The sequence below is a fragment of the Amphiura filiformis genome, chromosome 4 (assembly GCF_039555335.1).
Source record: "Amphiura filiformis chromosome 4, Afil_fr2py, whole genome shotgun sequence".
Lineage (NCBI taxonomy): Eukaryota > Metazoa > Echinodermata > Ophiuroidea > Amphilepidida > Amphiuridae > Amphiura > Amphiura filiformis.
This window is the reverse complement of record NC_092631.1, coordinates 6,497,739-6,511,335: the sequence shown is the minus strand read 5'-3', so window position 1 is coordinate 6,511,335 and position 13,597 is coordinate 6,497,739. Positions and strand designations below refer to the sequence as shown.

The 13,597-nt window shown below is 37.6% G+C and overlaps 1 protein-coding gene across 1 annotated transcript in view; it reads left to right on the top strand.

Moving 5' to 3' along the window:
- LOC140149656 (pumilio homolog 1-like) overlaps positions 1-13,597 on the top strand; it is a 130,232-nt gene that overhangs the window by 16,702 nt on the left and 99,933 nt on the right. Inside the window, 1 exon segment of the mRNA XM_072171736.1 lies at positions 9,920-10,012. Within this exon segment, the coding sequence (XP_072027837.1) occupies positions 9,920-10,012 (93 nt within the window).

Genomic DNA, 13,597 nt, shown 5'->3' with positions numbered 1-13,597 from the left:
TAAATTATGATGCATGAGGGAGGGATTGATGATCAGGTTGTAAACCCAGATTTCTCCCAAACATATTGATTTATGTACAGGTTCAGGTATACATACAATGTACACAATAGATAGGTCCTTAATGCAGTTTATTGTGACAGCATCTTACACCTGTATGCAAATTATTACCAATGGGTAAAATATATCATATCTTGACTTAATAATACAATTTTAGGGAATATGTTTGCAGATTTTGCACACATGATATTTTATCACATTTTAAAATCTAAACCCCAGAAAATTATTGCCTTGGCATGTAAGTCGAGTGCAGTGATTTCCGTTTTTGAAAAGCGAATAATCTACTCATTAACCCCGCTGTAAACAAATATCTTGGGTTATTAAATTGTATATGTAGTCAAAACAGAACAGGCAATCCAGTTCAATTACTCTAGTCAAAACAATAATAACTGAGTTGTTGTTTGTGCAGGGACTCGAAAAGGTCAAGGGCAGTGGGTTCAAGTGCATGAGGCATGATAAAAGCACACAAAAAGGGCAAGGTTTGTTTCATCAATGCAGCAGGAACTGGTGGTTGTGAACCATGTAAAGTGAATTGAGGCTGCTGTTGGTCAGTCAGTAAGAGAAATTGTGTACTGTAGTACATGTACATGTAGCAAGGCATAGGCTAGAATAATTTGTTAATTGTTATAATAAGTAAAGTGGTATATGAAATACTAATTTGTTACCAGTCATTAAGACAATTTTGACAATTGACTGGATAGTAAATGCGCTAGATGTCCCCACATATTTTTAAAACCAAAAGTGACTGAAATGTAAGTTTAACACTGGCATTTGTTGGGCGTCATGATCAGGTCCAACAAATTTCGCTGTGACATGTTCCCTTTTCCGCACAATTTCAGTTGCTCTGAGAAATTCAAGTTTTTCTGCGCAATGCACTATAAAATGTGAACAAAACTGGTCATTTTGTTCGTCTCTCGTATTGAAATGTTAGCCTTGTTTGAAGCTTCAAAGTAATGTAACCAGACTACACGCGTACGTGCATTCAGTTTCTGCTGGAATATTTATGTTGGAAAAGCACACATATGTTCATTTAATTGGGGATGTATCATACATGTAGTAGGGGTGAAAATAGTGATTCTGTGACCAAATTACAGGGAATATGATTTGAAAGTGGTTTCAGCATGGAAAAGTATGCAACTTGTCAAATAGTGGGAAACTCCAGATAGAGGGTGCTTAATTTTCAAAATGGCCTCCAAAATGCCTAAAAATGATCCAAAACTGTGTGATTTAGATATTGTACATGTATAAACAAATGCTGAATGTTTTTTTCCCTTCCTGTGTTTTATTTTCATGAGTGTTTTAAGTACGGTATAAAAGTTGATCAGATTTTGAATAGGCATTGTTACATAGTATTTAGTAAACCACAATTACTTGTGCTCTTGTAAAAACAATCAACGAAGCAACTACTTTACTTCTGGTACTCAAGTTTCCAATAGATGATTGAAAAGGATGTTCAATTTATCGAAAATTTCTAAAGTTATTCTTAATTCCCCTTAATTTGGTTGAAATTCTGAACCTGTTGTCAAACCGTTTTCGACACTCGGTGTCAGATACTTTAAAATTTTCCAGAAATTTGTTTTAAATTGTAAATAATTGAACTGAGCTGCCACCATATCATTTAGATGAGATTACAGGTGGGAGAATATTCTGTAGCAAAGTCACACAGAATATTATAAATGTAAGGTTGCAAGTCAAATCGCAAATTTCATGAATATTCTAATCCATCAACATATGTGTACACTAGTACTTCAACGCGATTGATCAGACAACGTCCAATTTATTATTTACTTTAGTGAAATTGGGAATTGGGCTGATTGATTTTCTTTGGATTATGTGTGCGAATAATATAAAATGGTGATTTGACTCAACATTGAAAGCAGACTGGCCAGGGGCAAGATGAGGGCACAAGTGATGGTAAGCACAACAAATGTAAGTTTGACTGAAAAGATGTTTTTGAATGATTGTTCAGTTTGTTTTGAACACATGAACTCAAATCCTGAACTGGTAGATCTTTTGAATGCACATAAACATGTACCGGTACATACAAGATGGACGTCAGTGTTTCACATGTACCCAGGGTGCCCGCTTAGGCGCTTAGACTTAATTTATGGGATCCATAATTTGAAATTTGTCAAAATGGTCAAATAAAATTTATTGGGGTCCGATCTCCAAAATTGTTGACACAGCAAGACAATGCATGGGACACTATCTTGGTAATTGGTTCCGAATTTGGCACCAATAGATTTATCGTGTGCATTTGCGACTGTATAGATGAGTTGACCTCAATGTTTTCAACAAAGGCAAGGGACCGGTATATCGATATGCTTGAGTGAACCCGAAGCAACCACTACACTGTTCAATAGCCTTATTGTGATCGAGGCGGGAGTTTTAAAAACATGAGCCCTGAACAAAATATGTTGCGTGTGCATACTGCCAGGCAAAAAACAATTGAAATTGTGTTGATGCGTGCGCACACTGCCAGCCAGACATTGACTTCAGAAGTCAACTCAACTCATATATTTTTCACCTAGTAGGCCTATATGGTAAAGGAACAAAATTTACTAGCTGTTGCATAAAAATAACAAATTGAGAAATCTATATATTTCTGTAAAACTCATAATAATTATTATGTCAACATAGCCTTTTGTTCATTCATAAAAAGTGCATTCACTCTCAACCTTTTTCATCAGGTTAAAAAAAATGTCCATACAGACAGCGCTGGAAAAAAACACTTTTATTAAGAACTATAGCACCCGGGTATAGCACATGAGAGCATTCTGAATCCAGATTTGTCATAAAACTGCAAGGATAGGCTTGGCGAATGAAAGAGTGTGATATTATATTTTCATTATGAATTTTCGATCTTTACTAATACTATGTTTACTTTCGGGTCCAGACTGTCCAGAAATTCATTGCGAGAATGTGAGAATTTTTACTCTGCGATGCGCTGTATTTGGCATGGACTGTTGTGGGAATTGTAATTTTTTCCAATTAGAAAGAGTTCAATGAGAACAAGTCATGAACTAGTAAACATTTTTAGGAAAAGATGATCTACATGTAAGGTTGCTCTTTGTATAAATCCACTAGCAGTGCACATCATCTCTTTGTCCTGACTATCACTACCAGCCATGTAATGATGTAATCGCAATGCATAGCAAAGCTGAAATTTTGACCTCACATGGTGGGACACGAGTTTCTGTACCCAACACATCCATAGGTCAGGACACGAGTTTCTGTACCCAACACATCCATAGGTCATTCTTTGAGTGTAGAAGCATACTGGGGTCAAGGAACTGTGTCCTAGAGATTGTAATGTTTCAGATCCTTTTTGTTTACATGTAGGTAAATACAGGTCTTTGCATCTTTGTATGTTAATATTGACACTCAAATTTCTGCGAAATGGCCTTGGGATTTATGCCGTTCAAGCTGCTACAAAATTCATCTCTTACACGAATTATATTACGAGGTAATCTGTACTTGTTGATGTTGTTTTAATTAATTGATTGGTTGATGTCAAAGAGATGAGGCAGTTCAAGATGAAGATGGTTGATCATTAATACAATCATGTAGGTGAATTGGTTTTGAGGGAGTGGATGATAAAGAGTATTTTTACAAGGAATTATTAAACAAAACAAGCAATTGATTAAAACACCAAAAACATCCCAAGTTGCAGGTTTTCTACATCACTGTCTTCAGCATCGCCATCCTTGATTTTCTTAAATTTCTAAAAAAAAATCACTGTTCAGCATCGCCATCCTTGATTTTCTTAAATTCCTAAAAAAATCAACAACTGAAGGGGATGATTGACTGTTAAAGGAGAACTGTCAGACTTCAGCCAAGGTGGTTGAATGACTTGACCCCCCATCACCATCTCCCACCCGTGGAGGTCTGCTAGTGCTGCCTGTCTTATGATGGGATTGCAACAAAAAACATGCGACTTCCGACTTGCGAGTAATATATAGGCATGTAGACCTTCCACTGAAAAATCTCAATTTTGTTGGAGAAAAAGTGGTGATGACGCTGTTGGTCTCACCATCCATCCTCCTTTAATTCCACCTGATGACACTTTTTTCCAGGGTACTGTAATGATTATGTCCAGGGTAGTGACAGGTAGGTAGGCAGGCAGGATGCAGAATATCTAGTGATTTTAATGTAATGGTTTGATAAATGGGATCTCTTGTTGAACATGATGGTAACAGATACTCTGCTACCGAGGCGGTTATTCTTTCCATCAGAGAAAACAAGTGATGTGATGAAACACCAGAAAAGATATCTTACACTTCCCACAATGCATTTCTTCAATTGCAATTTTCTCGACTGATTTGCTGTCTAGTGCAACGGGTCGATAGGGACAAAAAGTAACTCAGTGAAAAGTGCACATCCAGTGTGTTTTATTTGCCACTCTTGATAAACCGTAATCCTTATAACCCGAATCAAAGTGTTTTATTTCAGACTATCGACCCATGTTTAGCTATTCAACAAACAAAGGGAACCTGTACAAAGTAATAAGAGTGTCCTTTGCTATAATGAGGTGATATTGCAAAGGATTCTGGGAAGGGTAAGATATCTTCTCTGATCAAACATGCTCATCTGTCAGGACACAGTTCTTGAACTGCTAATTGTGTATTGAGAATGAAGTGTGATGGGTACACAAACTCATACTCCCCAAATTGAGGTCAAAGTTTGAGTCATGTTTTCTCGTTTAGGCCTACTCATATTTTAGTAAGGAATGTCATTACACATTATGCCATGAAGTGGTCCGTTTTAGTGTTTCACGCCATTTCGGGAGTCTAATATCTTGCCCCAATAAGGGTTGAAATTTGCTGATGAATACACCATTTAGGGTTGAATTTTGAGACAACCATGAGTACTACTTTAGTATGCAACTGATATCCCTCTCCCCAAGGCCCCCCCCCCCCCCCCCGGCCAATCTGGGCTCGCATCTTTTTAATGTAGCAAAATTAGCCTGCTTCAAACCGGGCTATATTTTCCCAACAATTGATTTTGAGATGAAAAACATGGCATTGTAGATGAAAAACATGGCATTGTCCTCCCTATCATGCTTCTTTGCAATTTCACCATGGGTAAAACATCCTGAAAATTGACCTAGTGTATATATATTTTGTTTAAATTCTCAATTTTTTCTGGGCAAATCTCATGGCGCTCGAGCCATAATGCAAGACGTGGGAAAAGCCAGATTTATGAATAAGACCTAACAAAAAATTGTTTGATTGGCGTAACATGAAAAAAAATTAGGGTAGGTCGGTCTGCATATTTTTTTTAATCCATTTTTTGCACAAAAAATTTAGAAAAAAGGTCTAGGGTCAAGCCTATTTTTAGGGTCGGTCGGGTTACGCCAATCAAACAATTTTTTTTAGGCCTAACTGTGATTGCCCTTCAAGAGAGGGTTAGGTTTGGGGTTAGGGTCAGATTTTAGTTTGGGGATAGGGTTAGACATTATGGTTAACTAAGATTTGGGTATAAATGATTATAGTTACGGTTAAACTTTATGGTTAAATATATGATTTGGGTTATAAGGATTACGGTTTATCTAGGGTGGCCTGGGTGGGCAACCTTTATCAAGAACGTTGCTCCTTGATAATTAATGCCTTGTCTTGATGGGCGACATTATGACATGATGCAAATAAAAAAACTTAAGGGATCTAAAATGAGCGTTTATTGAGTTTCGACAGTATTTTTTGTGGGACATGAGAGCACCTCAGACCTATCGAATTGCATTCTGAATACGAAGCATGTCTTTCTGATATTAAATAATTTTCATTTTTGAAAATCACAATATAATACAAATTTTATGACAAATTATAAAAATTTGATATTTTTCAAATTTTTGATATAACAGTCCTCGGTAAATTATATAAATCTAATGATATATTCTTAAAGTGTATGTAGCAGGGAGGAAAAGCCGACGGTCAATTGAAAATTTTGACCTTTCATATTGAAGATATGGATTTTTTTTCCCAAAAAGACCTAATTTTTTTTTGGTGTTTTGGGAAAAAATCCATATCTTCAATACGAAAGGTCAAAATTTTCAATTGATCGTCGGCTTTTCATCCCACCTACATACACTTTAAGTATAAATCATCAGATTTATAAAGTTTACTTCAAGTACTGTTAAATATCAAAAATATCAATTTTTAATGATTTGCCATAAAATGTGTATTAAATTGCGAATTTCAAAAATCAAAATTATTTGATATCAGAATGACATTCTTCGTATTCAGAATGCAATTCGATATGTCTGATGTGCTCTAATGTCCCAAAATAAATACTGTCCAAACGCTCATACCCCAGCCCTTAAGCAAGCTGGTTTTCCGTTAAAATTTGTAGAGGTGAGGTAATATTCACAATAATATAATAATTTTTGAGTGTCATACGGAATCGGATATAATGCATTGAAGTCACAATGCACAAGACAATACCTTGCATGAGTATAAGATATGATAATGTTTTTAAAAGGGACTTTCCTGAGTGCTAAGATTTTCTTTGTGTTGATCAGGGGGCTGGCTAGTAGCCTTGTAATGAGCAAGTCTATGAGTCATACATACTAGCTAGCAGCTATAACCATGTATGACGTCATATCCATTGAATATGTATCATGATCGATTATCATTATTGTGAATAACAGATTCTTCAGAATCCTCTGTGTCTAATTTACTTTGAGGCCAACCATTAAAAACAATCCATTTCCCAAATATTGAGTTTTATTGCAATTAGAGAGGGCTGGTTCATAGTAAATGTAGCCGCAGTTTGTGGCCCTCACGGATTTTATGAGCACGTAGCGCGAGCATCCGCGTTCAACTGAAGTGCTTTTATGCGACTGACGCAACCTCTTCGGATAGTATAAAAGCAACAGAGCCCGAAAGTAGTGCTAAGTAAATGGTGAAGATCACAAATCATTCATTGCACACTGCACAGTCAATCATTCTTGGGTGAACAAGAACCTGTGTTGATTAGTTCCTACTCCATATTTCCCCTGGGGTTGAATATGTTGCAAATTAAAGTCAATTTTTAACGTTCTTCTTTCTGACCTGAATTAAATGTCCCGAACAAATATAACAATGTGCACGTATACGCACATGGCACACACAATTTTAGAATTGCAGATTGGGTTTTTAAACTTGTTAAAATCACCCCGTCTACAGTGTAGTTTTAAATGATTAGCCGTAAAGCCCCAAGATCTGAACGAGTTTCTACAGTGCCCTATTTCTACGAATGCAAAGTAAACTTTGAAATTACTTCCTAAAACATTTGGAACATTTGTACAGAAGCTGCTGCACAGTATAATAGTAGTGCCCAGGAGGCTGTAAGGGACATGCTATTAACTATAACTCAATGACTAATGTGTTGTCATACAACAAAATAAGCCTGGACAGCACCTTAAATAGCACTATGCTTCATCCTGTTTCATAAAGGTGCTCAGATTAGGAAAAATTCTAGTTGAAATCCATACATCCCTCCCCCCTCCTATGGAAGACATGACCTTAATCTTCCGAGGGAGTTTGAATTTTAATTGGGGTTACCTGAATGGGTGACTCTGTAGTGAATAATTAGAGCAGAATTTTGGGCCCTTTCAATGTGAATGTGATGCTGCTTGAATTGGGGGGGCTACAACCCGTCTACGAAACTTGGTAAAATTAAAATGTTGTTTATTGGTGAATTTAAGCTAAAATGACTGAAAAGGCTCATTAATATGCAATTTTTGCCAATATTTTGCTGGAATAGAAATCCATGCATGTTCAGGGTACTTACATTTTGCATTTTCTATATGATATTTTTGCCTTGAAACTTGGTCAAAGTGTTTGTTCTTATGTATTATATTGTTTAGCCCGGGCTCTTATTTGCATAATTGCATAATTATTGAGCTAAAATGCTAATTAATGCAAATATGCTGTATGCAAATTCCATTTTCTCTAGATTTGGATTTATGGACCCATTTCTCCTTGAAATGCCAACATTTCTTGTCAATCATACTGCAAGGTATTTTAGGCCCTGAATACCCTAAAAATTCTCAAAATGGCCTGCTAAAATTGTTGACTCCCCCTTTTGGTTGTGCCAAAAAATCACCCCCTTCACATGTAAGTTACCAAAAATTACTTTTCCCTCCTAAAGAATTGTTGCCCCTCCCTAGTATATAATTCAATCATGTGTACCCCAAGACGCAAAGGAGATTGATATTAAGAATACAAGGCAAGTGTAATAAATAAATCAAGGCTTTATAAGGGTGTTAGTTTAATAATAGTTTGTGTAGCAACAAACAACACTTGCATTGACAGGAAAAAGAGCTGTCAGGTGAAAAAATATTTTCGCGCTACATTTATTTTTGTACTTTTCACGTTCCAAGCAGCTTCCGCAAAAATAAATCACACGAGAATAAGCTGAATCTGAATATAAATGTATAGGCCTATCAGTATTCAGTAATCAGTATGCATACAGTAGTGAAATGTAAGGAAGCAAAGCATCATGAAAAATTAATCGCGCTTCCACTAGAACTGGTCATTATTATCCATGTCACTTGCTAAGTGTCCCAGGTCAGGGATCACTAGGACTGCCCTGGGGAGTGACATCTAAGTGTTTCAGTGTGCTGTTTACTTGTATACTCTGTACATAAACAAGTAAACATGATCAATTGCTCATGCTCTCCGAGGACAGTGTATACATTTTAGTTTGTTCAAGCATAGTTTGTAGCAGGTTGATTGCATACAAAATGTGTCTGGCTCTCTCTGGAGGGGATGGGGTGGGGCAGGAGGGAGCCACAATCCACAGTAGGCCTATCCTGGTATGAAAAATCAAGCGTCTCAGAAAAAAATCAAGACAGGGACACATATTTTTAGATCTTGTCATTTTTCTGCGGCTCTGAAAATTTTCTGGAACCACCATCACTCTTAAAATAAGTCTGTCAAAAATACACAAATACAGGGGCTCTAAAAATGCAAATTTATAATAGCGCCTCAGCAAACTCAGCATGCTGATTTTTGCCCTTGAAAAAGCAGGTTCAGAAATCCGACACAAATTGAATCACGCAAAGATTCTTGTAACACATCAAGACAAAACAGTTTACACTTACAGAAAACTTCAATCATTTAAAATATATTGTACAATTATACTGATTTGAGAGGGTATCCAAAAACAGCCATTTGGTTGTGTGCCGATTTTTTGTTAGCCATCTTGGATTTGGTGACTGATTGAATCACGCTGATAGAGGGCAGTATTTTTTCAATCATTGGGAGGTAGATACGTAAATTGCAGGCAATCCTAAATTTGCGCCAAGCCTAGAATTCTCCTAAAATTCTCTTGCGAGAATCCAAATGGATTCGCCACAGTTTTCTAGGCCTAAAAAGCATTGCTGCATAGCTCTAGTACTAGAGCCTCTCTGCAATCACCCCAATAGCACAAGTAATTTATATGAGGTCTGACTACTACCATACCACAAGCAATCCGAGTTCTGACTGGCTACGCGCCTCGATGTCGGCGCTTACGCGCCTCTTCACGTCTCGGCGCTACGCGCCTCTACTGTTTGGACATCGCGATCCGAGGGAACTGACCAAGTTCTATTGCTGCACTGAGCTTTCAGGGGTGCTACTCCCTGGACCCAACCATGCTTTTGCCCCTGGACCCAACCATGCTTTTGCCCCTGGACCCAGGTGCCCACCACCACACCTGCTAAGGCTTGCGCTCCTTGCAGAAAATATTCCAAACAGCAGTTCCAAGTTGCCAGAAAGTTCCTAAAAATTGACAACATCACCCTCTACAACTGGTCCTTTTTTCTACAGATTATCTTTAGGTTTGATTGAATTCCCCTCTTTGCTAACATGTTTTGTTGTTTCTTTGTTTCCTTTTTCAGCGTGGGGGAGGAGGAGAAGTAAACAAAATGACGGGAGAATTCCAGAATATGCAAATAGGCGGGGACCAGAGGGGAAGAAATATGGAAGAACCGGTAAGAAATTATTTGACAATATTGTGTTGATTGCTGAATTAAAAAATGAACAAATCCTTGGGATTTATTGATCAGATTTATTGATTGCCTTCCGTCTGACCCAACGTCAGGGCAACAATCTTGTGTCGCCAAACCCACAAGGTCTCACACTAATCAACCTTCGTAAACCGTCCCAGCCATGACCAGCTCTCCCGTTTGACCAATTTCAGACCAAAACAATTAGCATTAACATTTAGTAAGATGGCAAGCTGCAGAGAAGATATCTTGCCCTTCCCAGAATCCTTTGCAATATGATGCATCACCTCATTATAGCAAATGACACTGCTCTTGTTTTCACGTTGAGAATAGACTGGCTAAACATGGGTTGGTAGTTAAGAAATAAACATATTTTACAAGATATGTGCTTTGTTCATTGAGGTACTTTTTGTCACTATCGACCCATGTTGCAACCTGAGAGAAAATTGAAAAAAGAAGAAATGCATTGTGGGAACTGAAAGATATCTTCTGGGCAAAATCCAGTTCAAAGAACTGTGTCCTGGTTCAGAGTATTCAAGACTATTCAAACAAAATCGAGTGAGCACTGTGCCCCTTGCTCCCCTATTTACATCACTGATTGAAGAGTTTGTATGCAAATGATGAAATTAATACCAACCGTGTTTTGAAAATTACCTTTATCTTCACTAAAAGTTCTGATCTTACGTCTGTTGTTCACACTTACTGTACTTGGCAACAAATTTGCCAATAATTATTTTGGATGTGTTTTGTGGCTGTGGATGTATCTTACTACAAATCGTGTCACTGAAAAAAAAAATTGGGTTTTTAGAACACCGACTGTAAACAATGTGTCTTTTCCTAGCCCATAAGTGCTATATTAAGTAGTCTACTAGAAAAATTCAAGTTATATTTTCTAATAATTTGATCTTGGACCAACCATGGGCAAGTTGTTGAATGCAAATTATCAAAGGGAAAAATTTCAATCAAAATGATTGATACCAAATCCATGGATATTAAAAAGCTGTGCATGTATACCAACAATGTGCACGTACAACATGAATGTACATACCACACCCTTTCCCCTCAACAATCAATTACCCCTACATTTGTAAATTGAATCGGCTATTTAGTGTCAAATTAAAAGAACATCAAAGTTGACATCCCACTAGTACTAGTATGCTACCCCTCGTTATGTGTGCCAATGAAATGCTTTGTGTTCCCGCCCGCTGCGAAACACTGTACATGTACTTCTTAGAAACTGGGTCAGCCGCCGGCCAGGGTTGCCGGTCTGTTTGCTGTGCACAGACTCCCCGGTTTGTGATGCATTTATTGAGTCTGTTGGGTTTGACAAGACAAGGGGCTGCTCGGAGAGTGCTGCCTACTACCCTGGTTTTTGAATGTTAAAGAGGAGGGGAGGATTTATCTACGGCTTGGATCTGATGAAAAAGGTAATTCTGAGCAGATTTGATGTTTTGAAAGGAATATACGCATGCTAGAGCAGATTTATGTGTGTTTTTGAAAAGTTGCATCTTCTTGGGAGAGATTGGATGCTTTTGTAGGAGGAGAAGTGGTGAGTTTGTTGTGGTGTTGTGCATTGATAGAAGACCCCCTGTGAGGATGCAAGGCAAATTAGAAGTGGAAGCTGAACAGTGGCTTTGTAAATGTAATGTTATGAGGCTTAATTACACCGGACAAGTTTTACTTTTGATGGGATGTTAAACTTGGTGTTTTAATTGTGGAAACCTGGGCTTACATGTGGAAGTTGTTGATGAGTCTTTGTTGTTAGTTGGTATACATGTTATTATTATCCTGTCGAATGACAGCTTAGTGTTGCCAGTTCCACCAGTGCTAAATCTCAGCTCGGCTTGGCAGTGGCACTGCGTTGATCTCGAGTTGGCATCGTGACAAGCATTTTGCTAAGACGCATCATTTTGAATCAAAACGCTCTCTGTTTCAATGATGCAAAGCATCGTATATCAATTTGCAGGGAATGATGATACGCCCATTAAATGGACTCCATGCAAAATTGAATTGCAGCATTACGAATAGTGCCATGCATGTTTCATAACTACTGTAGACATTTGGTTGACAGTAACTTTAATGTGCTGGTAATGATAGATATGAACGAATAGAGTGGTTCCCCCACCTCCCCTCCTTTTTCTCAAGTGGGGAAGGGGATGCTTCAGGGAGGGGCATTTTCATAACATGAATTTAAGAATTGATATTAAAATGGCTATTATAAGATGCCTTTGTGCTACCAGCTACACTTTTATAGTTTTAGCTACCGGTACAGGCGGTACTTGATGCAAGAAAAAGGGAGTTCCCAAATAATCATATCTGCATGCACTATGAGAATGAATGATAGTGCTATGCTAAACCTGCAAATAAAATTGTGATGCAACCGTTGGATATAATTTTGCTGGTATCACATTGCAAATTGCTACACATGCTATACAATTGAGATCCTAGAGCAATTTAGGAAAAATAATTTCCATTTACAAATTTCCCTTGAACCCTGAAATTCTCAATAATTTAAAAATAATTACTGCTTTGGACGTAATTTCAAGAGTTATTCAGGCAAAGGTGGAAATTGTGCAATGTTGTAGGTGAAAATGGGGAGCATAAAAAAACCCAGAAATAGACTAGAAAATCAGCATTACAAAACTTTATTAATTTGTTCCAACTTTCCAAGTATGCAAGGGATTTCAGGCTGTTGTTCCATTCATCACTTGATTTGAGTAATTGTGTTTTTGAAGTGCAAGTTGATAATAATGCTTAAGTTTAAGTTTCCAGATTTCCTCAGGTTTAGTAGTTGGATCAGATAGTGTCAAATGTGAGGGACCAGAAATTAAAATGTTTGGTTTGATCTTTGGTTTCCCGAACTCTGCTTTCACAAAGAGGTAGTTTTTGGACTAAGTTGATCATTATATTGGTGTGGTGATATAATTATTGCTGAAATAAAATAATAAAACATTGAAAAAAGGAAATATTACAGATATAATAGTTGTACAACACAATAATAGCAAGGTGCCAACGTCAATAGAAGTAATCCTTTGTCAAACACCAAAACCAGTACTTTTGATTCTACTGTGTTTTGAATTACAACAATGCACCAACTGTATGTGAAGTTGTGAACAGGCTCAATTTCTATAGAATGACCCATTTTGTGTCACCGTAATATGGACAGGTAACCTGTTGAAACGTGTGGTTAAAATATTTAACATTGTAAAAATGCTGGTGAACTTGATGGAAAAGTAATAAACTTGTGAAAGCAATGTTTTTTTAGTAGAAGGTGCAGTGATTCCTAAATGCAGAAAATTCAAGAAATATTGGATGATACTTGATAGTAATTTGTGGGAGCACGGTGGCCTAGCGGAACGGGCACTGACTCATAATCGGAAGGTTGCGGGTTCGAGCCCCAACGAAGCCATCGTGTTGTGCCCTTGAGTAAGGCACTTTATCTCGATTACTCCTCTCCACCCAGGTGTTTAAATGAGTACCGGCATTCTTAAATGCTGGGAAGGTAACAGACTCGCTGTAGAGGGGGTGTAGCGATCCCCCTATAGCAACATTACATGGAGGAGTCTGGCT